This window comes from Arachis ipaensis, chromosome B10 (assembly GCF_059453495.1).
Source record: "Arachis ipaensis isolate K30076 ecotype BB chromosome B10, ASM5945349v1, whole genome shotgun sequence".
Lineage (NCBI taxonomy): Eukaryota > Viridiplantae > Streptophyta > Magnoliopsida > Fabales > Fabaceae > Arachis > Arachis ipaensis.
Window position 1 is genome coordinate 145,720,511 of NC_142435.1, and position 25,985 is coordinate 145,746,495.

Below are 25,985 nucleotides of genomic sequence, written 5' to 3' on the forward strand. Positions count from 1 at the left end.
TATACATAAAACCACAAGTGATTTGGGATTTCTTACCTTTCCTAATGTGGATTGGGACAAAACTCACTAAGTACCCGATGCTAGATTGTAATAATTTTTCTAATTAATTTGAATTAAAAAATATTCTTTAATTTTTATGGTGTAATTGCCCTAAAAGAATATAGTGTGAATGCAGTTATCTTCGTGTGAAATTGATAGTTGAGAATTATTAAATGATAATTTAGTCAAATGTGTCAAATTATCTAAGCATTGTTAGCTATCAATTTTTCATAAAGATAACTGCATGTGAGTTTTCACAAAAGAGTATAAAATAACTATTCCGGTCCAGCTCAACAAGAACTGGAGGTCCATCCGACGGACCCACGACCTGACGGGTCAACGACCCGCTTAAACGAAAGTGTACCTCGCATGATAATTTCCTCAGCAGAAGTCTGGACATCTGACAGAAGCTTCCAGACAAATGGGCCAAAACGGAAAGACTCACCTGAGGAGAAGGAATAAAAGGGAGGGACCTACCTCTCCCCTAGTTACGTTACTATTACTCTAATTAGCCATCTCATCGTATGAACGTTTACTTTAGCATCGGAGTGTCCTTACAGGTGGCCTCACCCGCCGACCTAACGATGATTGCGGATACCACACCTCAGCTTTTGCGCTCAGGTTCCGATTTTCACTCCCAACGACCTCTCTCCAACTGACACAACGAGCTACCGAACAATAACTATTTAGCTATATTATTTCACAAACATTTGGCACGAGTTGGCTGAACAAGAGTAAAGGCATTGAAGCATATAATATAACTTGTCATTTTTTCGGGTTAATCGGGTTCAGCTTGTTTAGCCTGAATTTTAGGGACAAAATCCATCTATTTAAACTGGTAAATGGGCTATGACTTGATCGATTTAGCCCATTTTAACGGTCTTATTCATGATTTTTTTTTGTTTTATTCTCTTAACATGAATAAAAATAAGAAAAAAATAAATAAAAAAAAGAAGAAACATATAGTACTGCAAAATTATTAGGAAGAAGAGGAGAAAAAGAAAAAAAAATGTAATAATAACTAAAAGAACGATGATAAGAAAAAAACACACCAAGAAAAAGAAGGAATGCCAAGAAAAAGGAGGAAGAATGCGAAGAAGAAGGAGGATAAGAAATGCGAAGAAGGAGGAAGAGGAAAAATAAAGGAATATTTATGCTAGTGGAATAATTTAAACGTAAATTTATACTCTTACTAATGAAATTGATTTTTGTTGAGTTTAGATGAACTTAATTGAATTTAAATTGTTAAAAAAAATTTAGACGTGTAATAAAAATATCCTATTTGGGGTGGAAAGCAATGCATGCAACTTCCACTCAATTTTGAAGTGGCATGAAATATCTGCAAACATTTGGGTCAGATTGTAAATATTTTGAAATCTAAGGAGTGCTTTGGTATTAACCAAAACAAATCCGCAAAATCTGATTCTGATCGAAGTGGTATGCAACATCTGCACAAATTTGACTGCGCAGCGGAACTTACCATACGCTTCTCCCACTAAGAATCGGATTCTCAAGTCTCAACTCAGAGCTCACCAAGCGAGAATCCAAATTCCCCAGGCAAAAAAAAGGAAGAAAAAGAATCCCCAATTTTTTCCATTTTATCTACCTCTTATATTATAAATTATTCAGAGAAAATATCACAAGGAAAAATAAAGATACCATCCTTTTTTCTTTAAACTCTGTTGACTCGTTTAGAAAACTTTTTCCCTGCCACCCAAACCCAAAACCCTAATCTCATTCTTCTCTATGGATCCCTCTCGCCGAGCACCGCGCTCAGCGATCGACCCCGTCCCGAAGTTCCGCCAAGTCGGGTTCTTCACTCCTGGAGCCCCGCCCGAACGCTCTCAATCGGGTCCACCCGACCCGACCCACTCTACTCCCGTTTCCGACGTCTCACAATCCGCCAACTCGCTCTCTCCGGTCATGATCCCTCCGCCGCGCCACCTCTCCGACAATCTCGTCATCCACGCCCGCCCCACGCTTGCGTCCCCTCTCCGCGCAGATTCCCTCGCCGGTGGCGGAGTTAGCAGCTTCGGCGATTTCTTCCCCGCTCCGATGTCGCCGGCGACTCCAGCTTCTTCTTCGTACTCCAGCAGGATGGCCGCCGGCGAAGGGAGCTTCTTTGAGCGCCATGGTGGCGGAGGCGATAAGGGGAACAATGCCGGCAAAGTGGCGTCGTCATTTCCCCGCGGAGGATTCGACCTGACGGCGATGAAGAAGGTTAGTGGCATTGGCGGTGGCGGTGGCGGTGGTAGTGGCGTTGGTGTTCCGGCAAGTGAGCTGACCACCGTGTCCGTGGTGAATGATTCGCTAGCGATTCATGGTGAGCTTGCTTCGAATTCTTGTTTCTAAATTATATGTTTGTTAGATTGTTAATTTGATCTCAAATTGTCATTATGAATATGCATTGGATTTAAAACTCTGTTAAGTTTAAGTGGTGTGGTGCGAGAGTAGAAATTTGAGTTTCGAAGATTTAGTTGTCTGAGTCTGAGTCGGTATATGCTATGTTGAAATAGTGAGAATAAAGAAACTGAGTGATATAAAAACTTTATTAGTTGTAGATTGAGAAGAACCCATAAGTAAGTTTTGTATAGGGAGAAGGAGTGTCTCTGGGTCTTGTGAAAACAGTTAGTGCTGGATTCTGGAGGCACAAAATAAGGCATAAGTTAAGATACTGTTTGAATCCTTTCAATATATCAAATCTAGTGTTCACCAAAAATGGAACTGAAATTAGTATTTGTCTTAATTTGGCCATAGAGTTTGTGGCATGCTGTTTCAAACCTCTAATCTTCTTGTATTTATTTATTTTTTGGGAGCATCTTTGGCAACAGGTGGTTTCAAATTCAATAAACTAATCTTTTTGTTAGAAAAAACATTTTTTTTTTTAATTTTGGACATGAAATAATCTTTTTTTGCAAGTTTGGAATTTTGATGGAATTGTTGTCTCCATTTATGATCTGTTTTAGCTTGGTTTTTGTTTCATTTCTTATTTTTGTTCCTCTATCTCCCTTAGAAAAAGAGAAAGCAAACAGAGGAGGAGGGTCAGCTGTGGAAGTAAAAGACCAATCTACTGGTTCAAAACAACAAAAACCAAAGACCACAAAAGCTGAAAGGCGAGCTCTTCAAGAATCTCAACGTGCCGCAAAGGCTGCTGCAAAAGGTGTGTTAACATGCTCTAGTTTAGTTAGATTTGTTAATTTGCCTGCCCGTGGCTCCACCTTAAGCTAGCTTATTGAAAACTCTTTTACCATGGACATATTATGCAATTCTATGTTTGTTTTTTTTCATATATGGCTGTATGACTAGTAATAGGACTTAGTTCATTTAGAATAGACACATTCCTCAGGATTCACTGGACTTGTATTGTGTTTTGTAATGATTTTAAGTTTAACCATGCCTAAAATTGGATGCATAGACCAACAAAGGGTTGGTTGAAGTAGTAGACAACTTTGTTCCCTTGAAGGGAATGCAAATTCAAGTCATACTGATATTGAGAAGTGCTACAGAGCAACCATGGGGGATTGTAGAAGATTAGTGGTGTAATTAGGTAAAGGGAATTTAGGCCTGTCATTGGGCCCACAGCTCCTTAATAGACCTGATGAGCTGTCCTTCTCCGGTTGGTATTGAGTATCCCATTTGATTCCTTCTCTTTGTTTGAGGGTTTTTTTTTTTTTTCTTTTCGGGCCAGGGGGGGGGGGGTGTGTTTACTATTGGTACAGGGTTGCTGGGTGGGAGTTTAAGGGAGCTCATTCTACAATTGGTAAACTTGGAATTGGACAATTGAGAGAGATGAAAAACCCACGAGAGTGGGTCAAATAGAGATAGCCTGGTAGCCAGAGGTAGAGGGGGAGAGACCGCGGAAAATTTTGGAAGATAAAAGAGATCCAAGTAGAAATGGATGAGTTAGACACGGAAATACTCAATGACAGGGCATTATGGTTCTATGTTGTCCATCTAACCAACTCTACCTAGTGGAATAAAGTTTTGTTGTCATTATACGGCTACTTCTTGTTATTTTTTATTTTCATCAACAGAGTCCATATTGGATACCTTTTGAGAGTATTAATATTATGTAAAATTTCCCTTTCTTTTCTCTCCCTATACCGATTATTTATCATGATGATGCTAATAAGTTAGCTTTAAAAATGTGTCATTAGCTGAAGGCAACAAGGCATCTGGAGCTGCAACTTCAGTGAATGCAAAACCAGCCAAAGCTGCCAAGCCCACACCAAAAGTTGATAATGCTGCAGTTGCAGCATCTGAGAAGAAGGGTGGTGATTGTCCTCCAGAAAAGGATAGAAAGAAGGATGTTCCTCAACCACGAATGCAATATGATGACAAGAGTCGAGTGGAGAAAGCTAAGCGACGAGCTGTGGTGAAACAAACTGAAGCTAGGAACAGAGTGGAGTTGTTCAGGCATTTACCACAATATGAACACGGAAGTCAGCTTCCAGATCTTGAGTCAAAGTTTTTTCATCTGGATCCTGTACATCCAGCTGTTTATAAGGTATTTGCAGTTTTCTGTTATCCATTATCCATTATTTCGTCTATGTTACACTTCATGTTCATATAAGGTCCTCCCATGTTTGGGACCACTTTGTTAGTTTTTTTTTATTGTTATATGTAATGATTATGATAAATAATTAACTGGTCATATGAAAGAAATAAATATAGATAATTGAAACCGAGTCCAACAACTTTTTAGAATTGCAAGTTAATCCTTGTGTACTCTTCCTGAGTTGTCTCTTTGCCTGCCATATCTAGTTTCAGTGGCTCAACATTGTGAGTAAGAATATATTAACTTTAGCACTCACAGTTGTTTCTCAGTTTGTCATAAAAAATCAATATTGATGGCACTGTCAATACTAAAGGAAACCCATAACCCATAAGCCCAAGTTTCTTTTTTTCCCTTGTTCAGTGCACCGAACCCAAGTTTATGTAACTGCTGATACGGGTACTGAAACCAAGGTTGCAATAGCTCCAAATTCAGTATAAACCAAGGTTCCAGTAACTCCAAATTCAGTATATCTAAGTTTATTCAATAAAATATAACATCAATAAATTGTTGGGATGTTAATATTTAGAAAGTAAAGGCCATGTTTTGAATGGTTAAATGGTTAATGTGGCCACATGGAATAAAGAATAGTGCTTGTCCCTCAAGGCCTCCATGGGATGATTAGAAGGACAAGAGAGTAGGACATGTTTCCCGTTCAAGCTTTTCCCTCAAGCCACATTGATGTTGGCCTATAGTGATATATTCAATATAATCTGTTTTCGTCTTGCATTTTAATGCACAACAGTGTCTCGAACTCTCCTCCAAATTGCATTTGCAATAAAAATTTCTGAATAGCTTTTGAATAGGTGATACTTTGTGTTTCATGTAATTAAATCAAATTCTTTAGATGATATCATGAGCCAGATCTTGATTAAAACTTATATGTGATTTCTAAATTAGACAATTTTAAATGTCTTCTCTCAAATCTTAATGATCTTCATTGTGGTTTGTTAGGTGGGTTTGCAGTATCTGTCTGGCGATATATGTGGTGCTAATGCTCGTTGTATTGCAATGTTTCAAGCATTTCAAGAAGCCATAAAAGACTATAGAGTTCCACCTGAGAAGACTCTTGTGAGAGACTTAACAGCAAAAATAGGTAGTTATGTTTCATTTCTAAATGAGTGTAGGCCTATTTCAATCAGCATGGGAAATGCAATTAGATTTCTCAAAAGTCGGATAGCCAAGCTACCTTTGACCCTGTCTGAGTCAGAAGCCAAAGTTTCTCTCCAGTCAGATATTGAGCGTTTTATAAGTGAGAAGATTGTACTTGCCAACAAGGTGATAGTCAAGCATGCTGTCACCAAAATAAGAGATGGTGATGTTCTTCTAACTTATGGATCATCATCGGCAGTTGAAATGATACTGTTACATGCACATGAATTGGGAAAACAGTTTCGTGTTGTTGTAGTTGATTCTCGTCCAAAGCTTAGAGGACAGCTTTTACTTCGGAGGCTTCTGGAGAAGGGTCTTAGCTGTGAATACACTCATATAAATGCTGTTTCATACATAATGCATGAAGTTACCCGAGTTTTTCTGGGTGCTTCGTCAGTGTTGTCTAATGGAACGGTATTTTCAAGGGTTGGGACTGCATGTGTTGCAATGGTTGCTCATGCGTTCCGTGTACCTGTCATAGTATGTTGTGAGGCCTATAAATTTCATGAAAGGGTACAGCTGGATTCGATATGCTCAAATGAACTTGGTATGCATAATGATAGTTTTAGATGATGAGAAGATCCTCTTTATGATTTATAATTTGACCTTTTGCCTTGTGACTGTAAGATGTTGATGTTCCTATGATGTTTTTACAGGTGATCCAGATATAATTTCAAATGTTCGGGGTAGAGAGGATGTCAAATACTTGGATGGTTGGGCCAATGTTGAAAATCTACAACTTTTAAATCTGATGTAAGCATTTTAAATTGTCCAAATACGATGCGAATTTGTCATTTGCTCACTCTAACCTTCTGGTTTCTCCTTATACATTATTGGCAGTTATGATGCAACACCTTCAGATTATGTTTCAATGATAGTCACAGATTATGGCATGGTAAGTTCTGGAGTTATAAAGATGTTGACATTCTCAACATGCATTATCACTTCATTTCATATCTTCACACTTGGATCATATGATAATTCAATTTTTGATTGACATTTTTATTATGGCAGGTGCCCCCCACAAGTGTTCCTGTAATTGTAAGAGAATATGGGAGAGAGCAGGTCTGGATTTAAATTATGCAATTGTGGATCGGCTCAATTTGGTTGGCTTCCAAAATCTATTTGAAATCATGGTAACGATAAATTTAAAGATTGTAGTTGTTGTATTATTCCCCCATCTTGGAATAATGTGATGTAGTTACCTTTCTCTTCTGAAGTTACTTACAATTCTGTATTTGCCTGTCCAAGCGAAGAGTGCAAAATTTTGCCTCTCCAGGCAGATTTAGTATGCATTCTCATTCCAAAATTATGTATTCAAGTTTTGCATAATTATGCCACAGTTTTGGGTTTTTGCCAAGTTTTAGTTTTGACCGGCTGTAATCGTAGCTTGTTTCCCTGCAGAGTGCTTACATTTTATCTTACACAGGGTGAGGAGTCCAGAAGGCTAAAATAAGAAAAAAGAGTACGGGGGCAATGATTGTTTCAAACCATTCAAAAATATTCTTGTTCCTTTCATGTTTCAACTTTTATTTTCAAGCAATAGGTATATAAAAAAGAGGTGTTTGTCATAAGAAAAACAATTATATAACAAAGGTTTTTTTATATATAACGATCACAACAAATTTTATTCCATTAATTAGGATCGTTAAATGGATCAAACGATACTATATATCATTACATTCTGCTACTTTTTCCTTTAAAGGGTTAACCATTTATCGTTACAACTTACAACATATTTGATGTCATAGGCTTGATTGAGTTGATTCCGTTGCTTTTTTGTTCTTTTGTTTGGTGTGTATTTATTAAAAAATTGAATTACACAAAGGAAATCGCTAGCATAATTTATGAAGTGAGAAATTTTTGTTACATTTATTAACTTTAAAACAACATTTTTAGATTCAAATTATTTTTGAAAGATTATAAAAAGAAATTTGAAAAGATGGTTTTTTTTTTTATTTTTTTAAGTTTCAATTTACTTTTTCCAAAATTCAGCCATATGCACCCTAATATTATGTTAGCTTTCTTTATTTAACTATTAACTTCACATCAAGATAAGTAGATAACAGAGCTTCCATTTATTTAATAACAATAATAGTAATTATAGTTAGAAATTAGTTGAGCCATTAACACACTCAATCACTTAACCAAATATGGAGATTGATTATCATATGCTGTACCTATTTAAAAAAGTGATTATTTAAAATTATTTTATATTTAAAAATTATTGAATAATTTAATATAGAATTTAGCTAATATATATTTTTAAGACACACAATAAATTTATTATTAATGGAATATTTTAAATATTTTTATTTAATAAAAAATAAATACATTAAAAACTTTTTGTATTTAAAAAAAAAATTCTTAATTTACCATTTTAACATATATCTTTAGGACATAAGTTAGATAAATTCTTTAATATATTTGTCTGAATTATTTATGATAACATTTATGGTAACATCTTATATATTCTTTGGCACCAATTCTAGTTCAAATTTTTAACAAGGAAGAGAAAGAGGTGATGCCCTTATTTTTCAGCAACGCAACCTGAATAGAAGTGACGAAGGAAAACCCAATCCAGTTTTACAGTGTGTTGCGAATTTCACGAAGTCGATGCCGACTTCACTCTGCTATGGAAATTCCTAAATTGTTCAACACCGTTAGGTTTTTCTTCTTCTTCTCACTTCCTCACTCTCCTCCTTCTTATTCTTCCACCTTTCTCTTCTCCAATATCACTTCTTCTCCTTCCACAATTTTCTTCCGCCTTTTCCACTCTCCAAGTTCCTTCCTTTTCTCTACTCCGACCTCTTCTTCTACTATGCACTCTGATATTCACAACTATGCCACCACATGCTCCAACGCTGCTCTTCACTTGCATTCACCTTCCACTCATAGGTATTTATATTTGAATTCGTATTCGTATTCGTATTCGTATTCGAACTCTTATTCTTCTTACCGTGGTCGTGGTAGACTATCTGGTGAAGTTTCTGATATTGTTGCCTTGATTCGTGAGGATGGGAATGATTTAGGGATTAGGTTAAATAGGATGAACTTGCGTTTGTCTAATGCTTTGGTTGTTGAGGTTTTGAAGGTCTTGGCAATTGAGAGAGTTTCAGCATTGAGGTTCTTTGATTGGCTGAAAAACAACCATGCTGAGATTTGTGGCGATCCGGAGATAGGTTTCTTGGTTGTTAATAACTGTGGTCTCTTGGGAAATTATGAAGCTATGGTTCCAATTTTGAATGAATTTAACCTTAAAAGGGTGCCCTTGAGACGAAATGCTTTTGGATTCTTGCGGTTTTTGTGTTTGGACAAGGCTTCTGCAGTTGAATGTGTAACGAAAATGATTGGTGTGCTAAATGAGGTTGGTGGGGCATGTCAAAGTTCTGGTTTTCGGTTATTGATAGAGATGTTGGGTGTTTCGAGGTTTGTTGATATAGCTAAATTTGTTTTAGGAACAATGAGAAGGAAGGTGAATCACTATAATATCTTAATAAGTATAATGTGCAAGAGAGATGATTGCAAAGGAGCAGAGGATTTGTTAAACGAGATGAAGAGAAGTGGTTGTGATCCAAACAGACTTACTTATAATTTGTTGATTAGTTGTCTATGCAAGAATGGTAAATTTGCAGAAGCTTTTGAAATGGTTAAAACTATGGAAAAAGAGTGTGGTAGACCTGATGCAAGCACCTTTGATATTCTTATTAACTTATCATGTAAACATCACCAGTTTGATTTAGTTTCAAAACTTCTTGATGAAATGACGCTGAAGGGTATTGAACCTTGTGTTTCAACTCATGCTGCAGTAATAAAGTGTTATTTTGCTTCAGGAAAATATGCGGAAGCGCATGAATACGTCGTTGGTACTACCATTAAGCGGAGTTTTTCCAGCAATGCAAACTACAGCTTACTTGCTGACCTTCATTTGAAGACAGGAAATGTTCTACTTGCGCAGAAGATTCTCTTTGAGATGATGGATAAGGGTCTTAAACCAAATTTTCCAGTGTACATGAAGATAAGGAAGCGTCTTCAAAAGAAAAATGAAATGGATTTGTCTATGGAATTATCAAGAAGATACTTGCACTTGATTGAAAAATGAAGAACTATTGTGACATTCATGTCATGTGATGCTTTAGTGTCATTCAGCATTGGCTCAGTATTGACTTTGCATTCAGAGAGGATGGCTGAAGATTGTTGCTTCATCAATATTTTCCTTGCATTCTGGTACGCGTGATTTCAATTCAGGTACCTGTCAAACAAGGAATGGCTGGATCTACTATTGCATCCACCAGGTACTCATCAAGGATCCCCAGATTATGTTTTCGGATATTTAATTGACACTAAACCTGACTTAATGACCTTTTCCTCACCACCGATGATGACTATCTGGGTCTGCTGTAATCTGTGAATCACCGGGTTTCTTGAGTATATCTTATGGAGCATGAATTTTTTACATATCCAGTTATCCTTAAATTTTTTTATCAATTTTTTTCCCCTCTTGCTTGAAAGTAACTATAAGATTGAAATTGGGGGCAAAAATAATTTTATGTATACCTGTGTTGCTCGGATTGTATCAGTAAGAATAAATTGCTCTTGGTATTAAAGAGAGAGAATAAAATGAAATAGCATAAGAAAAAGAACAAAATCATGTATAGTTCTCTAGATATGGTCTTTTTAGATTCTTCAACAAGTAAAACAAAGGTAGATGATAACATCAGTAGGGCGATATCTTAACTACTATACGCATCTTGTGTGTTTTAAGATTGATTAGTTTTTTACTGTCCTTGTTTATCAACTATTTCCACTTTCTGATAGAAAGATTCTTATATATTGGTGATGATAAGTAGATACGCATGCAATATGGGGAATCTGTGTAAGCAGCTTTGTTTAATCACTGGAAACTTTGATCATAACGTGCTTAAACTCAGAATCAGAATCAGAACCAGAACCTCTGCATCATAAAAGAATTTTGTTTCCATCAAAATTCCTGATGAAGCTCAAGTAGAGTCATATAGGGTTAGCAAATCTTTAAGGAAATGAATAAGACTAGAAAATAAAAAACCAATTGAATTATAAATTGTTATTGTAGATGACAGGTCTCTATAAATTTTTCTATTGCTATATTTGGTAGCATTTATTTATGGCGAAAGGGTATATAGAGGGAGACAGGGAGTCAACCTTTGGAAGAGTGTTTGAAATGAGAGATAGGACTTAAACAGCTGGTCTTGGGATACAAAATTCATGTATTTTGGATACTTCCAAGAAGTGGGGACATTGGAGACGCAATATTGACCTCATTGCCCTGCTAGACCACCGCCGTTGCCGGTGGCCTTTGGGCAGCATTCAACAATGGTTTGGTCCTGTCTCATGCCACTCCTAAAGTAGATATAAAGACATTTTTTTGTACATCTATCTCCACTATACTGATATCTCTATCCCTGAAATTCATATGCCACCTTTTCTGATCCATTTATATTTGTCCAATTATCTCGTTTTGTCAAAATCTTTCACCTTTTTCTTTTTTTGCCTCATGTAGAACAGCTTTAAAAGCTCTAGTAAGGAGTAGATTAGGTAGAGGATAGCCTAAACATGGTAAAGGGAAGTCTGAGAACAAAATTATAGGCAAATCCATTCAGAATGAGCCATTGACATGGTCTCCAGTAGAATGAACCAACGTATCTGATTTATGTAATCACCTTCACTTAGTGAAAAAGGCTTTGTTGTTTATCATTTTTCAAAGAATGACATCATTGACGCATTTCTTATTCATCTGTGGTTGTTGGCGACTTGGCTTTGTAAATGAGCCCGGCTGTTGATTTTAACAGTGGATTCCCACTTCTTCCTCTTTGTGTGGCTGTGGTTGCATGTGAGGTTATACAGTGGCCTGTTGATTAGTACATTGCTTCTTCTTTGCGCACTTAATTTTGGATAACATTTTTGGAATTTTCCGCAAGGAATTGATTTGTCAAGGATTTAGGGTTTAGAGTTTAATGTTCTATATATACTGTCTTTCGGCATTGTTTATGCGTTATATTGCAACAAGTTAAGGTGGCTTGGTTTGCCTTGGCCAAGAGGGTTTTTTTTTTTTTATGCTTGTCATGGATTTAAGTTTCATTTAAAAATCTGTCGCTGACCAATGGGTTGCTGCATGTATAAGGCAGGATTCGAACTCTCAACATTTGTTTAAACGGACGAGTGAGCTAACCACTCGACCAACCCAAGTTGGTTCAAGAGAAGGTTTTAAACCAGGTAAATACGGGCATAATTAGGGCTTTGCAAAGTAACAAAAACTAAAATGGTATCCGAAACCAAATTTGAACCATATATTAACATGATTTGGTTCTGGATACAATTTTGCTTTGTGGTCATGTCAAACAACAAACGTTTTTCCATCCCCCCCCCCCTCCCTCCCTTTTTCAGTCCATTGACTTTGTGAATTGTTAGCTTTTAGTTTTCAACTCTAATGCCAACCTTCTTCCTTCACGGTTTGTAACCAATGTTTAAAAAAGAGTAATATTAGGAAACTAATTTTTTTCAATCAATGTTAAATAATTTTTTTAAAATTATTTTTATTTAAATTTTTTAGATTTTAAATTATAAATTTTAATTAAATTTTCTACAAAATAAGAATTTTTAAAATTAAAAAAAAATTACTCATATCAACTAATTTCTATACTTTTTCTTAAGAAAAGTATTAGCATTTTGCATTTTCATTCCCTTTAGCATATCTTTGACAAGCACTCACGTGGAAAATGTTTAGAAAGTCAATCATTAGGCTCCAGACTTGCGTATTGAAAGGTTGTTCTTTTCTAAAGGTTTGAAAGTCAACTGAAATTACAATTGGTTCACCTAATTCAAACTTTCCAATATGCATGAGTTAAAGTTTTAGAAAAAAAATGTATATATTTTAGCAAAGTTTTCACATGTATCAGTGTACTAGTCACTTGACTAGTACACCGGTATTTAATAATTACGAAGTATTTAGATATTGATTTGAAAATAAGGAAGGCTCAAATTTAAAGTTTAATTTTGACATGATCATGTGAATATGTAGAGCACGGTGAGAGGGTGACCAATTGGTCCGTTATCTGAAAAAAAGTAACTCCAAAGTGCTGCTGCGTGTTCTTGGTGTACGGCCACGAACAAGTTGGCTAAGCGGCTCAATCTCGTGCGACTTAGCTGTGGGTGGAACTTCGTTACAATGAATCTTCAGTCGCCAGCCACGAACCTAGCCTTCCCTTCCCACCGTTGCAGCATCAATGTCTACCCCACTGCACCTACCACAACCCCGATGCATTGTCGGACGATGCCTCTTCACATAAACAGAGAAATGCAAGTATCCAAGGGCGAAAAACAGTAAACAGTGTCCCCTTTAATTATCCTCCTTTACAACATCGCAAACCGCATATATCACAAATGCTGAAATTTCATATACATTATTTTCATTCTCCACTTCAACAAGCATTTAACTACGTTTCAGTGTCTCGCTAATTTCATTCTTTTTTTGTCTATGAAATTATTTATATTGCACCCATATTTTTTTTTTCCTACCTGGTCATCCAAATTTCTATCTGGACACATTTGCCATTATAAACATTATTTAATTATTTTTTTGCATACGGTTAAAAAATTACTTAATTTCCTAATTTGTTTATGGATAATACATATATTAATTATAGTTACAAATTATGTTATTTTAAATTAAATGATTTATATAATAGTGATTTTATTTATTGTTATAATTTATAAATGCTAAATTAAATTAGTCATAATTATTTTTAATTTGGAATTAAATGAGAATGAAACCATATATTATTTTTATGAGCTTTAGATACTATTTTTATTTAGACTTTAGGATTTAATGGGTGTCATACTCAAATATAAATAGTGACTTCAAAAATTTAGTCTCCAATATACCAAAGTCGCCTCAGCAACTCTTTTTCTATCAGAAGAGTTGCAATTTAGCAACCCTATTAGGAATATAGAAAGTTTTAGTTGAGTAAGATTGAAACAACTTTTTTATTAATTTCTCATTTCTACGAATAAAAATACACTTTCGCACTATGATATATATAATTTTTTATGATATAATATGGATTATGTAAATTAGTGAAACAATTTATTCCAACATGCATACACCTTGTTGGAACTCATACAACCTATTTCACCATGTAACCAACTACACCCAAAAAAAAAAAAAGAAAAAAACAAACACTAAATCCAAATCCAATTTACTGGTCAAGTACCACTCATTGTTAATAGTCTATCATGACTGCTAAATAGCCCATCAACTTCAAATTGATTATTTAGTCCTTGTCTTAATTTTAGCTTGTTCATGTTCATTATCATTTTCGTCATTTCATTATCTAATTAGGGATGTCTTAGGAAGTGCGTCATATACTACCAGATAAAATTTAAATTGTCTACCTATTCGTATTTGGTACATCGCTGTTTTATTAAAGTGAATGAAATACGTGAAAATTTTCTTATATTTTAAAATAAAAAATTAATAAAGTGAAAAAGTAATGATTATCATTGATTTTATAATTTACATTATGAGTAAATTTTATTATCTTGATTTAAAGATAATTAGTCTCATTTTTTAGAGAAAAACCCAAATCAGCCCCTGACAATTACCTCGAAAGACAACGAGGCCCCTGACAAAAAAAAAATCCCAACCCGGCCCCTGACAAAAAAATAAAATCCAATCCGGCCCCTGACAATTACTTCGAAAGGACAACAAGGTCCCTGTGCCAAAAAAAAATTAATGTTATTATTTTTGGCACAGGGGCTAATCAGTCCCAAAAAAAAATTATCAGAGGCCGGATTGGGTGTTTTTTTTTTTTGGGGGCCTCGTTGTCCTTTCGAGATAATTGTCAGGGGCCGGATGGGGTATTCACTCCATTTTTTACTTTGTTAGTTTTCTGACTTTAGAAAAAATTTATTTCAAATTTTAGGTGTATATATTTATTGGATTGACGAATAACAACCACCACCCTAATAAAGTCAACTAACGTGTGTGTGTTGTATCAAAGACAGTCTGTACTTTCGATTTGATTTAAATTTCTTGGTAAAAAAACTCAGGAGTAATTGAGTGGAATAAATTTTTATTCTCTTAATTAAATATTGGGTGCTTAGTTTTTGCATTGGACATAAAAAGTTTTTAAAATTTTGGATTACTTACACAATCTATCTAGTTAATTACTATTTTCGTGGGAGAAAAACAATTCTTTAGTTAAATAATCTTAAGATAAGACCTTGGCTATTTGCTTTCTGCTGATTGAATTTGATACGGGTTTCAGATTCCAAGCCTTGTAAAACAATTTATATGCAAAATGTATTCAAATATTTTTTTTAATATTCAATATAAAAAAAAAACAGAGAATATAAAATGTCTGCACTAGTTTTTTACTTCTTCACAAAGAATTTTTCAATTTTAATAAGTATTGTCAATTTGTCATCTTTAAATCATTCAATTATAATAAGTATTGTCAATTTGTCATCTTTAAATCATATGTTTAACAACATAGCTTCTTCTATGTTCTTATGTAATAATGATACTTGAATATAAAATTTTACATTTAATGTATAGATATCATAATTTTAGTCAATAATTAGTATTTTTATTCGTAATAATATTACGGGAATATAAATTTTTTAAAATTACGGTCCACTTTGTTCTAACAATATAGATTATGCATAACACAAAAGATTTATAAAATCAAACTACCTTTACAAAAAAAGTCGTAGGTTGATAAAAGTCTCTGACTAAGAAGATCAAGGTATCTGTAGATAAAAAATCAAATAATAAGATTTTTAGTTATTATTTTTATATGAAAAAGTCTAATTTTTATTAATAATTAATTTTAACATTCGTTATCTAAAATTTAAAATAATTTAACGTGTATACTTTTACATTTAATTAGGTGTTAATTGTCAAGTCTGTTGAACAAATAGAAATAATTAATTTTTATATTTGCTATTTAAAAATAATATTTTTTCTCCATATGTATATAAAAATATAATTAGATATTAGTATAAAAAAATTATACTGATAGTTATAAAAGTAACTCAAAATTAAATTTTCTTTAAAACAATTGAATCTTGATTTTAACTTTTATTTATAACATTAGTATTCTCTCCAAATTATATGTAATAAATATTTGAAAGAAGAGAAATAAAAATATAAATTAAAAAGATAAGCAGTGAAAATTTAAAACAAAATAAAAAATTAAAAAACTATGTACATAATAATATTTTTAATTTAAATTATATTATTTTGTTAATTTTATTTTCTGTAGAAGAGAAAGATAGAAAAAATAGAGAATGAGAGAAAAGATAGAGAAAGATAAAGATGAAGAATGAGAGTGAGAGTTTGTAAATTTTGAAAGAAAAAAAATTTATTTTAATTGTAAAAAAATATCGGATGACTTATTTTAATTTGTCAAATTACTAATATAAGATATAAATCATATATGAGTAAAAATAATAGAGATAAAAAGAAAAATAGAGAGAAGTAGATGAGAGAATTTAGGAAAGGGAGTTTATTAATTTTGAAAAAAAAAATATTTTTTCTCAATTTTAATAAGAGAGTGTCATGTGACATATTTGATTATTAAATTAGATAGTAATATATGATACATAATATAGGTATATTTCAATTTTAATTTTAATTTTAATGCAATTAAAGAATGTCATGTTGCACATTTTGATTGTCAAATTAGTAATTAGTCATTGATATTGATAATGATATATAAAATAGATAGAGTGGTTGAAGGAATGAGAGAAATAGAGAAAAGAAGAGGGAGGAGGGGAGAATTATTTAATTTTGGAGGGAAAGATTTGATTTCAATTGCAATGAAGAAGTGATATGTGGCACATTTTGGTTGTAAAATTAGTAAGGAGGAGAGGAGAATTTCTTAATTTTGGAGGAAAAAATTTGAAGTTAAGTCTCAAAGTAGTCCCTAAACTTGCACTCGAACCTCAAAATGATCCCTGAAATTAATAGTTCCTCAAATTCGTCCCCGAAATTGCACTCCGGGACTCATAATAGTCCCTGAGTCATTTTCCGTTCATCAGAACCTTAAAACGACGTCGTTTTGAACAAAAAAAAAGCCTACCGTAGACCCCCAATTCAAAAAAAAAAAAGGGGGTGTAGCGTAGAACCAACCCCTCCCAATTTCCAATCTGATCATCCCCATCCCCATCCCCAACCTTCCCCTTCCCCTTCCCCTTCTTCTCCTTCCCCATCTCCATCCCCTTCCCCTTCCCCTTCTCCTTCCCTTTCCTTTTCTAATTAAACAGGTCATGCAACTAGCTTCATTCCAAAGTACCCAACTCGTTTGTCTCAGACCGAAAAATCTTTTTAAAATTCTTTACTATCAACGACCACCACCGCAAACCAAAAAGAAATGGTAAATTTAATAACAAAATCTCTGAAATCATTAAAATCTGGAATACTACTCTTCTCACTCTCATCATCACTTTCCCGCTCTGTCTGCCGCTCAACTTCTGCCGCGCAGCACCAACAACCACCTGCCTTTGACTCCTCCTTCTCTTATACCTTCACCTTCTCATCTAGCGGCGACAACAACAACAACCAGAACATATATGTGAAAGGGGATGGAGAAGGTTGGGGGAAGCAGAAGGGAAAGGGAAAGGAAAAGGTTGGAAACGCAGAAGAGGAAGGGGAAGGGAAAGAAGAAGGTTGAGGACGCAGAGGAAGGGGAAGGAGAAGGGGTTGTGAATGGGAATGGGAATGGGGATGGGGAAGGGGAAGGGGAAAGAAAAGGAGTTGAGGATGAGGATAGGAAAAGGAACAGAAGGGGTTGGGATGGGACGGAGATGGGGATGGGGAAGGGGAAGGGAAAGGGGATGGAGAGGGGGAAAGGAACAGATTGAAAATGGGTTTGGGGGGTGGGGGGTGGGGTGTTCTACGGTTGGCTTTTTTATTTTTCTTTTTTTCTTTTTTTTTTTGAATTGGGGGGTCTACGGTATGTGATAAACCACTATTTTATGGTTTATCTTGTACTCAATTGAGGGGTTTTTATCAACTCTTTATCCACTTATTCATACTATTTGCATGAGTTTACATTTGCCTTCCTAATTATGTGCTTTGATTGAAAACATGCTTTTTTGACCTTATATTTGCTAATATTAATCTTCTCTTATTACCATTAGATGCCTTGATATGTGTGTTAAGTGATTTCAGAGATTACAGGGCAAGAATGGCTTAGAGGATGGAAAGGAAGCATGCAAAAGTGGAAGGAATACAAGAAGTTGGAGAAATTGCTAAGCTGTCCAGCCTGACCTCTTCGCACTCAAACGGCTATAACTTTAGCTACAAAGATCCAAACGACGCGGTTCCAGTTATGTTGGAAAGTTAACGTCCGGGGCTTCGATTTGATATATAATATGCCATAGTTTCTCTGACGCTAGGCGACGCGACCGCGTGCTTCATGTGGCCGCGTCGTAGTGACGAAAAACCAGCGTGGCAGATTTCTTCTCCAGCAATTTCTGGGCTGTTTTCGACCCAGTTTGCGGCCTAGAAAACACAGATTAGAGGCTATAAAGTGAGAAATTGCATCCATTCATAATCATGCTCTCATATTTACAATTTTAAGATTTAGATGTAGTTTTTAGAGAGAGAGGTTCTCTCCTCTCTCTTAGGATTAGGATTTAGGATTTCTCTTAGTTTTAGGAGCGACTCTCAATCACAAGTTCTTTATTTTTATTTATTTTCCCAATTTAATTTATGAACTCTTCCATGTTACATATAATTTTCTTAATTAATGTTATTTGAGGTATTTCAGATTTAAGATTGCTTTGCTCTATTTAAGATTGCTTTCAATTTAATTTAGATTTTTTTTTCTCCCTTTTGGCTTTGGTCAAGTGATTGGTAATACTTGAGTTATCAAACTCAGCAAGTGATTGAAATTGGTAGATTCTGCTTAAGCTAGGATTGCTCTAACACTAGTCTCTCCACAGGAGTTGACTAGGACTTGAGAATCAAGCTAATCAGTCCACTTAACCTTCCTTTGTTTAATAAAGGCTGACCAAGTGGGATTAAAACCCAATTCTCTTCACACCTGATAAGGATAACTAGGATAGGAATTCCAATTTCTCATACCTTGCCAAGAAATTTTATTATTATTATTTTATTTTACTTGTCATATAACATATTCCCTCCTTACTTCCAAAACCCCAATTTACAAACTCATAACCAATAATAAGAACATACCTCCCTGCAATTTCTTGAGAAGACGACCCGAGGTTAAATACTCGGTTATCAATTTTAAAAGGGGTTTGTTACTTGTGACAACCAAAACGTTTGTACGAAGGGATTTCTGTCGGTTTAGAGACTATATCTACAACACGACTATTTTTATGAAATTCTTTATTGGCAAAAATCCTAACGTCAAAATGGCGCCATTGCCGGAGAATTGCAAACGTGTGCCTTATTATTGGTTATTGTAAATATTTAAAAAAAAAAATTCAGATTTTTATTTTAAAATTTTTTTTATCTTATCTTATCTTTTTTTTTTCAAAAATTCAATTTTTTTTTTTAAAATCATCTCTTTTTCAAAATATTTTCTTTTTGTTAGTTTTTATTTTTATTTTCTCCTACTACTATGAATTCTCACCCCTCTGGCTTCAAGTTTGATTCCAATGTTGTTGTTAGGAATGGAAACTATTATGAAAACAGGCATCAAGGTTGGAAGAATCAAAGATGGGAGGAGCCACAAGGATTTAATCAACCCTCATGGCAACAACCACCTCTAATGGACTATCAACAATCATTCCGTGATGCATATCAAGGCAATGGCTATGGTGAGTGCTCTTTTGATTATCAACAACCACCACCATACGCCTATGAACCCCCTCCTCAACATAACTTTGGACCACCAAACTCACAAGCCCCTTTCCACCATTCACCTCCATATGACCCTAACCCACAACTACCACACCAACCACCTTATGAGCCATATGAACCATATATAGAACCACCCCCATTCCAACACAACTACTCTCATGAACCACCACCTCAATATTCATCATCTCCATATCATTATCAAGATGAACCACCTTCCTATTATGAACCCTCTCTCCCAACCAATGAATCCTCACATCCACCCCAACCTCCAATGGATGACAGACTTCGTGTTATTCTTCAAGGGCAAGAAAGGATGAATAAGAGTGTGCAAAATTTCACGGCCGCCTTCGGCGAGTTAGTAAATATAATAGCTTCCCAATATCTGAGCACTCAAAGAACTCCCATGGCTACATGTGGAGAATCAAAAGAAGAGCAAAGCATGAAGGAAACACTAGAAACTTTGGTGGACAATGAGGAACATGGCTTTGTATTGGAACAAGTGGAGGAAGGCAAAATAGTTGCAGATGAAGAAGTGGTTGAAGACTTAGGAGATGCTGAACCTCTATGGGAAAGTCAAGATATAGAACCTCCTTCCAAGACGGTTGCATTTGATGTTGAGGAGGGTGTACAACCTCCAAGGCATATCACAGTTGAAGACTTGGAAGAGGTTGATCGAGAGATGGAGATTCAAGAAGAAGAAGCACAACCTCCCATGCCCTTAGAAAGCAATGAAGAGGAGATTGAATTGGAAGAAAGCTACCAAGAGAAAGAGGTTGAATTTGAAGAAGCTTGTAAAGAGGTGGTAATTATCAGAGAAGAGCACAAGGGAGTGGAGCTTGCAATTTCATTAAAAATACCTCCCCCTAAGTTGCCATCATCCTTCACAACATTCAAGTGGGTAAAATTCATATCCCTTAGCTTTCTAATTCCACTTGAATATGGGCTACTGGAGACGGATGGTCAACTTAGAGCTCTTTGTGGTATTAAGAGTAAGAGGAAGATGGCCAGTGGTAAGAATTGTCCTGCAAGGTTCATCATGGTTGGAAGCTTTAAGTTTAAACGCAAAGGTTGGTATAAAGCTCAACTGAATGGGTCTAGGAAGCTGTTTGGATGTCTCAGCGAGAATTCCGACTGTTCACCACCCAAGTGGAAAAATAATGATCAACAAGAAGATGGGTGCAAAGGCAAGGTCTGGGACCCCGGAATTCAATCTAGAAATCAGCACTCTTGGGGCCTTGTCACTTGCTTTAACTTGCTTAAAGGCTTTCTGCGCCTAGTTTGGAATCTCGGAGGATATTGGAATCACAAATATTGGTGGAGATTCCTAGATGAGTACAAGCATAAGCCACCATAACAGGGAGCTCACCAAATGTCCAACTTAAGGACTCTAACTAAAAGTGCTAGGTGGAAGACAACCCGCCATGGTATGATCGTTCCTTTTTCATTTTTATTTAATTTTATTTGTTTTCGAGTTTTATTTTATTGAACCTGGAGTTTTGCATAATATTCATATTAGCATTGCATTCTGCATTTTTCATGCATTAAAAAAAAAAGAAGAATCGCACGCGACGCGACCGCGTCACCCACGCGTCCGCGTCGCCAGTGCATTGGGAAGAAAGAAAATTGAACAGAGAGTCACGCAAGAGCGTGGCTAGAGGTGTGCCAATGGCACAAATCGTCCCACGTGACTGCGTCGCTGACGCGACCGTGTCATATGGAAATAATGGCCTCCCACGCGACCGCGTGCCCCACGCTACCGCGTGACTAGGATTTCGACGTAATAATGGTGCACAGCCGAAAGTTGTGCTAGAGTGGTGCTGGACTGGCGCTGGACGCGCAGTCCATCTCATGCGACCGCGTGCCCCACGCGGCCGCGTCACATCCTACTAAGTGGCCACTCGCGCGATCGCATGCCCCATGCGATCGCGTCGCCCAAAATTTGGCATTCAATGATTTTGAACAGAGAGTTGTGCGAGCGCGAGGCTGCCCTCGCGCCAATAGCATAAAACGGGTCACGCGACCGCGTGACCGACGCGACCGCGTCAATCAGTTTAAGCGCAAGCCGCACGACCGCGTGCCCCACGCGACCGCGTTGCTTGTGCCGCACAACTTATCCTAATTTGCCAAATATCTTATCTTTTCTCCCCCAATCCTAATTTTTCCTCCTTCCTTTCTTACTTACTTCTTCTTCCCTTCTTTCCCTTCTCATCCTTCTTATCTTTTATTTTATTTTACTTAATTTATTTGCATACTTTCATTCATTGCATATTTTTATTTTTCTAAATTTATTATTGGTGTTCAAATGTTCTTATTCAACTGTTACATCTTTTCTGGTATTTTCTTGGTGCTTAGTGACTTGTTTTATTCTGGATAGGTAATATTATTTATATCAATGTCAATCTTTTATACCTGTATTACTTTTACATTGACATGAATTTTTATTATCTCTCCTTACCCACACTCTCTTCCCTATTTTTGCAATTTTTTGCATTCCTGATTTGCCATATACTTCTACTATTTTCTCATTTGCATGTTGTAGCTACCATGTAATTGAGACCCTTATTATCTGGCATTAACACCCATATTTTATTTATTTTCTATCTTTATTTTGGGTTACTTTTTCTTTTCCCTTCTTTCAGGATGGCCACCACGAAGGGAGCGGAAAAACTTCTTAAGGGGAGATAAACAAATCTATCTGCACAATCCTTGAAGAAAAGTATCAGTTGGAACAACCCATCCACCTGCACATCTCAGCATACACCGAGGACGGTGCAATCTTTAAGTGTGGGGAGGTCGATACCGATCTCCATGGGTTAGTATTTTCTTCTCAACACCAATATTTTATTTTCCTTGTTAGTTGTTGCATTTGCATGTTTGTTTGATTTTTGTGCATATTTTACCACTTGGTTGAAGTAATATTTTCTTTTTCAAGAAACCTTTTAGAGCATTTCACTAATTTGAATAAAATTTAATATTACACTTGTTTGAAGAAATATTATACTGGAACATGGTTTAGAGCTCGAACACACAAAACCTGTGAGATTTTTTGAGCCTATTTGAATTGGTTGCATTTTATCAACTAATAATTTATTTTTGGTGTGTATTTTTCTCTCTAAAATTGTGATCTTTGTCTTGCTTAATTCTATATTTCCATGGTTTGATGTATGCATGCACTTACATGATTGAGGCCTTTGTTTCACTAAGCTTACATACCCATAGGGCCTTACCTTTCATTATCCTTTGCAAACCAATGTTGAGCCTATTTTACCCCTTTGATCTTTACTTTAGCACATCATTAACTCTAAGCGAAAAATAATAATGTCCTTAATTTGAATCCTTGGTTAGCTTAGACTAGTGAGAGTGCTCATGAATTAAGTATGGGAAAAGTTGAATTTAGAAACATTTGGTTTGAGAATTGAGTATGTTAGAATTTTCTGAAAATGTGAAAGAAATGTTTAGGACATGATTCATGCATTCAATAATTTAATCATATGCATTGAGAAAAAAAATGAAAAAAATGATGATGAAAAAAAAAGTGTGAGAAACAGAAAAGAAAAGAAAAAGAGCAAATAAGAAAAAGGGGACAAAATGCCCCAAAGTAAATGATGAAAGCAATGCATAGGTACTGTACTCAAAATCGGATGCATGAATATGTGGCAAACATAGTTAATGAGTAGTTAGATTTTGCATTGTAATTACATGGATTGTCTAAAGTTAGGTGGAAAGTTTAAGTTAATTAAGGATTCAGATTTTAGTCCATTTGGCCAAATACAATCCTACCTTGACCCTAACCCTATTACAACCCTTAAAAGACCTCTTGATTTATGTATTTGTGCATTAAATTTATGTTGATTGTTAGATGAAGAGCAAGCCTTAGAAAGCAAGGTTAGTAGAAAATTGAGAGAATCGAACTTTAAACACTTGAGTGATTAGAGTGTATACACTATCAGTGAGGGTTCGATGCTCAATTCCTTGTTCCCTGCTTTCATGAGCTATTTTCTTCTTGCAAGTCTATTTGTACTTCATTTTCATGATTTGAATTAGTGAAATCCAGTTCATATTTATTCTTATATTTATTCTTGAAAGATTTGTTTACTTTTAACCAAGTAGGTAGAAACATTTTTCATGTAGTTGCATTCATATAGATAGGTTGCATTTCATACATTCTATCATTCCTCTTCATCTTTTTAGCTTCTCTTGAGCTTAGCATGAGGACATGCTAATATTTAAGTGTGGGGAGGTTGATAAACCACTATTTTATGGTTTATCTTGTACTCAATTGAGGGGTTTTTATCAACTCTTTACCCACTTATTCATACTATTTGCATGAGTTTACATTTGCCTTCCTAATTATGTGCTTTGATTGAAAATATGCTTCTTTGACCTTATATTTGCTAATATTAATCTTCTCTTATTACCATTAGATGCCTTGATATGTGTGTTAAGTGATTTCAGAGATTATAGGGTAGGAATGACTTAGAGGATGGAAAGGAAGCATGCAAAAGTGGAAGGAATACAAGAAGTTGGAGAAATTGCTAAGCTGTCCAGCCTGACCTCTTCGCACTCAAACGGCTATAACTTTAGCTACAAAGGTCCAAACGACGCGGTTTCAGTTGCGTTGGAAAGCTAACGTCCGGGGCTTCATTTGCTCTGATGTTAGGCAACGCGACCGCGTGCTTCATGCAGCGTGTCGCAGTGACGAAAAACCAGCGTGGTAGATTTCTTCTCCAGCGATTTCTGGGCTGTTTTCGACCCAGTTTGCGGCCCAGAAAACACAGATTAGAGGCTATAAAGTGGGAAGTTGCATCCATTCATAATTATACTCTCATATTTACAATTTTAAGATTTAGATGTAGTTTTTAGAGAGAGAGGTTCTCTCCTCTCTCTTAGGATTAGGATTTAGGATTTCTCTTAGTTTTAGGAGCGACTCTCAATCACAGGTTCTTTATTTTTATTTATTTTCCCAATTTAATTTACGAACTCTTCCATGTTACATATAATTTTCTTAATTAATGTTATTTGAGGTATTTCAAATTTAAGATTGCTTTGCTCTGTTTAAGATTGCTTTCAATTTAGATTTTTTTTCTCCCTTTTGGCTTTGGTCAAGTGATTGGTAATATATACTTGAATTATCAAACTCAACAAGTGATTGAAATTGGCATATTCTGCTTAAGCTAGGATTGCTCTAACGCTAGTCTCTCCACAGGAGTTGACTAGGACTTGAGAATCAAGCTAATCAGTCCACTTAACCTTCCTTTGTTTAATAAAGGCTGACCAAGTGGGATTAAAACCCAATTCTCTTCACACCTGATAAGGATAACAAGGATAGGAATTCCAATTTCTCATACCTTGCCAAGAGATTTTATTATTATTATTTTATTTTACTTGTCATATAACATATTCCCTCCTTACTTCCAAAACCCCAATTTACAAACTCATAACTAATAATAAGAACATACCTCCCTGCAATTTCTTGAGAAGACGACCCGAGCTTAAATACTCGGTTATCAATTTTAAAAGGGGTTTGTTACTTGTGACAACCAAAACGTTTGTACGAAGGGATTTCTGTCGGTTTAGAGACTATATCTACAACGCGACTGTTTTTATGAAATTCTTTACTGGCAAAAATCCTAACGTCAGTATGCTTTTTTTTTCTTTTTTTTTTGGGTTCAAAACGACGTCGTTTTAAGGTTTGAATGAACGGAAAATAATTCAGGGACTACTATGAGTTCCGGAGTGCAATTTCAGGGACGAATTTGAGGAACTATTAATTTCAGGGATCATTTTGAGGCTCGAGTGCAAATTCATGGACTACTTTGAGGATTAACTCAAAAAATTTGATTCTAATTATAATGAGAAAATGATATGTGACACATTTTGATTGTAAAATTAATAAAGAAGAGAGGAGAATTCCTTAATTTTGAAAAAAAAAAAGATTTGATTCCAATGAAAAAGTGACATATGATACATTTTGGTTGTAAAATTAGAGATATATAATAGATTTTATATTTTATATTTGAGGCTTATAAACTCAATTTTTATACAAAATCAATGATTAATATTAAATGTGATGTTTATATATGTTTTCATTTTACCAAAAGCAACAAGGAAAAAGGGGATGAGAGTTGAATATTGGATCTCAAAGTAGGTGACGTAATTGCTAAGTTGTGTTAACTCAACTGCTGTGGTTTAAATGTAAAATTTTAATTCAAGTATCGTTATTGTTTATTGCTATAATACAATAATTTTACAAATTGAAGATGAATTTTTTATTTGATTGTATGCTATTTTATGCACTTGAAAAGTTAATTATATTTAGGTATATATTTACGTATAATTATGTTTATGTAAAGTTAATTGTTA

General features: G+C 35.2%; 2 protein-coding genes across 4 annotated transcripts; both read left to right on the forward strand.

Annotated features, from left to right (window-relative positions):
- The first annotated feature begins 1,340 nt into the window (after positions 1–1,340).
- LOC107623299 (uncharacterized) lies at positions 1,341–7,385 on the forward strand. Of its 2 annotated transcripts, XR_001616410.3 has the most exons (8): positions 1,467–2,362; positions 3,053–3,199; positions 4,197–4,546; positions 5,549–6,293; positions 6,403–6,499; positions 6,587–6,641; positions 6,761–6,882; positions 7,151–7,385. XR_001616410.3 is itself a non-coding variant. In XM_016325508.3 (7 exons), exons 1-7 carry the CDS (start codon positions 1,786–1,788, stop codon positions 6,821–6,823), a joined length of 2,034 nt encoding a protein of 677 aa, XP_016180994.1. In that variant the 5' UTR covers positions 1,341–1,785; the 3' UTR covers positions 6,824–7,106. The 2 variants fall into 2 exon arrangements, 1 of the variants encoding a protein (XP_016180994.1); XM_016325508.3 differs by lacking the exon at positions 7,151–7,385 and having other exon boundaries at positions 1,341–2,362; positions 6,761–7,106.
- Positions 7,386–8,236: 851 nt separating this feature from the next.
- LOC107621294 (uncharacterized) lies at positions 8,237–13,262 on the forward strand. 2 transcript variants are annotated; one of them, XR_015881164.1, is made up of 3 exons: positions 8,237–10,041; positions 11,911–11,998; positions 12,804–13,262. XR_015881164.1 is itself a non-coding variant. In XM_016323325.2 (1 exon), exon 1 carries the CDS (start codon positions 8,382–8,384, stop codon positions 9,846–9,848), a length of 1,467 nt encoding a protein of 488 aa, XP_016178811.1. In that variant the 5' UTR covers positions 8,237–8,381; the 3' UTR covers positions 9,849–10,353. The 2 variants fall into 2 exon arrangements, 1 of the variants encoding a protein (XP_016178811.1); XM_016323325.2 differs by lacking the exons at positions 11,911–11,998; positions 12,804–13,262 and having other exon boundaries at positions 8,237–10,353.
- Positions 13,263–25,985: the final 12,723 nt, after the last annotated feature.